The sequence below is a fragment of the Atta colombica genome, unplaced genomic scaffold, assembly GCF_001594045.1.
Source record: "Atta colombica isolate Treedump-2 unplaced genomic scaffold, Acol1.0 scaffold100, whole genome shotgun sequence".
In the NCBI taxonomy this organism is placed as follows: Eukaryota; Metazoa; Arthropoda; class Insecta; order Hymenoptera; family Formicidae; genus Atta; species Atta colombica.
In genome coordinates this window covers 1,366,262-1,368,668 of record NW_017259185.1, presented here as the reverse complement: position 1 = coordinate 1,368,668, position 2,407 = coordinate 1,366,262, and the positions used below count along the sequence as shown (strand labels likewise).

The following is a 2,407-nucleotide window of genomic DNA, read 5'->3' as shown; positions in this document are numbered from 1 at the left end:
GGGAAGAGTTTAGAGCACTTCAGAAGTATATCCTTATGAGGATATCTCGAAAATTATTCGAGAACTGTATAGTTTTGGAAGCTGATCGTGTGTTAACATATCGTCTATGAGTATCGATCGAGTATTGTGAGTGAAACAATGGCAAATCGAAACTGGCCGAGTGACATCGATCGGATCTGCGAGGCGATACACGGTTTACAGAAATCCTTGGAATGCACGATTTGGTAAGTTTGTATTCGCGACGTCGCGAACGTGGACAGATTCATCGATCTCGTATTTTTGTACAACGCAATCAACTTGTTATTTTCGTGCTGTTTCGTGCGTAATGACTGGGACAGATATAGGTTAGGATCGTGCAGTGCAACAAGTGTCCACCTCGCAGCAATCATGAATCGAGGCAGTTGACGATTTTCGTAGATTCTGGATATGAACATGTTAATAATATTCTGATTACCTTAATTTAATATCAAGCTTATAGATTATTTTATCTAAATAAGTATATGTAAACTGTAAACAAAGCAATATGTATCAAACATAACATTCTGATACTATTTAAACAATATATCATGAATAACGAAGAAATTAAGTTTTTATTGATTTTATGTGAGAGATATTGTATTAATTAAGGATTATTAACTCGAAGAACTTTAATTAAGTATCAAACTCGCTTATACATTTTTTATCCAATTAGAAATATATAGAGATACAAGAAAATGTGTTTCAAATCTAAGATTATAATACTATTTAAACAATATCAGGTTGTGATTTCATTGAACTAGTATACATTCTTACTTAAAATGAAATAGATATATAATATATTTGTGTGGACAAAAGCAAGATAATTTTAATGCAATCTAGTGTAGCAATAAAGAACTGGTTCATTATATGATGAATCACAGCAAAGCAATTGACAGATCTACATGAGACTATATTAATTAAACTTTAAGTACCTTAATTAAAGATTAATCTTGCTTATAAATTTTTCCTTTAAATGAGTCAGAGAAATATATAAACAAACAAATGTGTTTTAAATATAAGATTATAATATTTAAATAATATTATGTCCTCTTCATTGTAACTAAACTAGCACTTATATGTTATGAGTACTTAAATATATATTTGAAATTTTTAGCAAAAATAATATAAATAATTTTAATAGAATCCAGTGCAGTGAAAAAGAATAGATTTATTATATTATGAATTACAGCGAAGCAATTAATAAATTTATTGATTCTACATGCCATATTAATTAAACTCTAGATATTTTAATTACAAAAAAATATGTATCAAACATAAGATTATAATACTATTAAACAATATTTATGGAATTAATTAATTCTAAGTGATCAATTATTTGTGTAAATCAAGATTTGATTAATATTTTCAGAACAGTTTTTTTAACTAATCATTTCATATTGTTTCAGTTTGGAGTTCCTGACAGAACCTATCAAGACCCGATGTGGTCATTCATTCTGTAAAACTTGTGTAGGAAAAGTCTTAAAAATGAAAGACGCTTGTTGTCCACTGTGCAAGAAAAGTCTTAATAGACGCAACATTTCCAAGGATGATGATCTGCAAACTTATATTGAAAAGTTCAAAAATCTTGTCACTGCCATCCAGAATGATACTAACATCGAGTATACTGAACGTAAGTACATTGCAAAATTTTGCTTCCCTGAATTGATCGAGTTTCGATTGTATCCGAATTAATGCGACATAAATCAATTTGAAATCTCTATCTGGATTATTATCGGTTAATCACAATCAGACGATAAAATTGTAAAAAAAACGTAGATAAGATATAATTCCTCTGGGAAACTATTCTTGTACTGCACACTAAACCATCACGATATTGAGAATCATTACTGCACGGATAAAATAATCGTAATTTCCGTTGTAACTATTGATCCGCGATCTGCTATTGTGTTATTCAACTGGGAATGGAAGTTAAAAGCACGGCGCAGTAGACGCCCTGCCATAAAAGTACATTAAGTGAGGTCAGCACTACATTCCTCGCTGTGCGGGATGGTGGAGGCCTGAAAAATTTAATTCTCGATACTCTTGGGTGTCTCGATTCATGCTATACGTTTTAGAGAAAGCTCAATGTTTTATGAGGCCCTGGAGTTTGGGTATCACGTACCTTCCCAACGTTATTCAGCTCCCTTGCGTTGAATATTCGAAATGTCCTTACTGTAGATTTCCTCTGGTCATATTTTTCATTTTTTATTATAACGTCACTCAGTCATTACACATTAATCACATTTTGTTGATTTATAAAGATATATTCCATGAAAACGGAAAATAAATGATTCGTCAATAACCATGTAAAATCAAACTATTTTTTATTTTATTTTTAAAAATGAAATACATATCAAAATTGGATACATTCAGGCGCATCATGACTTTG

The 2,407-nt window shown here is 30.7% G+C and overlaps 1 protein-coding gene across 1 annotated transcript in view; it reads left to right on the top strand.

Moving 5' to 3' along the window:
• LOC108685853 (serine-rich adhesin for platelets-like) overlaps positions 1-2,407 on the top strand; it is a 10,791-nt gene continuing 8,384 nt past the window's right edge. Inside the window, exons 1-2 of the mRNA XM_018190855.1 lie at positions 1-224; positions 1,425-1,648. Of these exons, the coding sequence (XP_018046344.1) occupies positions 139-224; positions 1,425-1,648 (310 nt within the window). The 5' untranslated portion in view covers positions 1-138. The remainder of the gene's footprint in view (positions 225-1,424; positions 1,649-2,407) is intronic.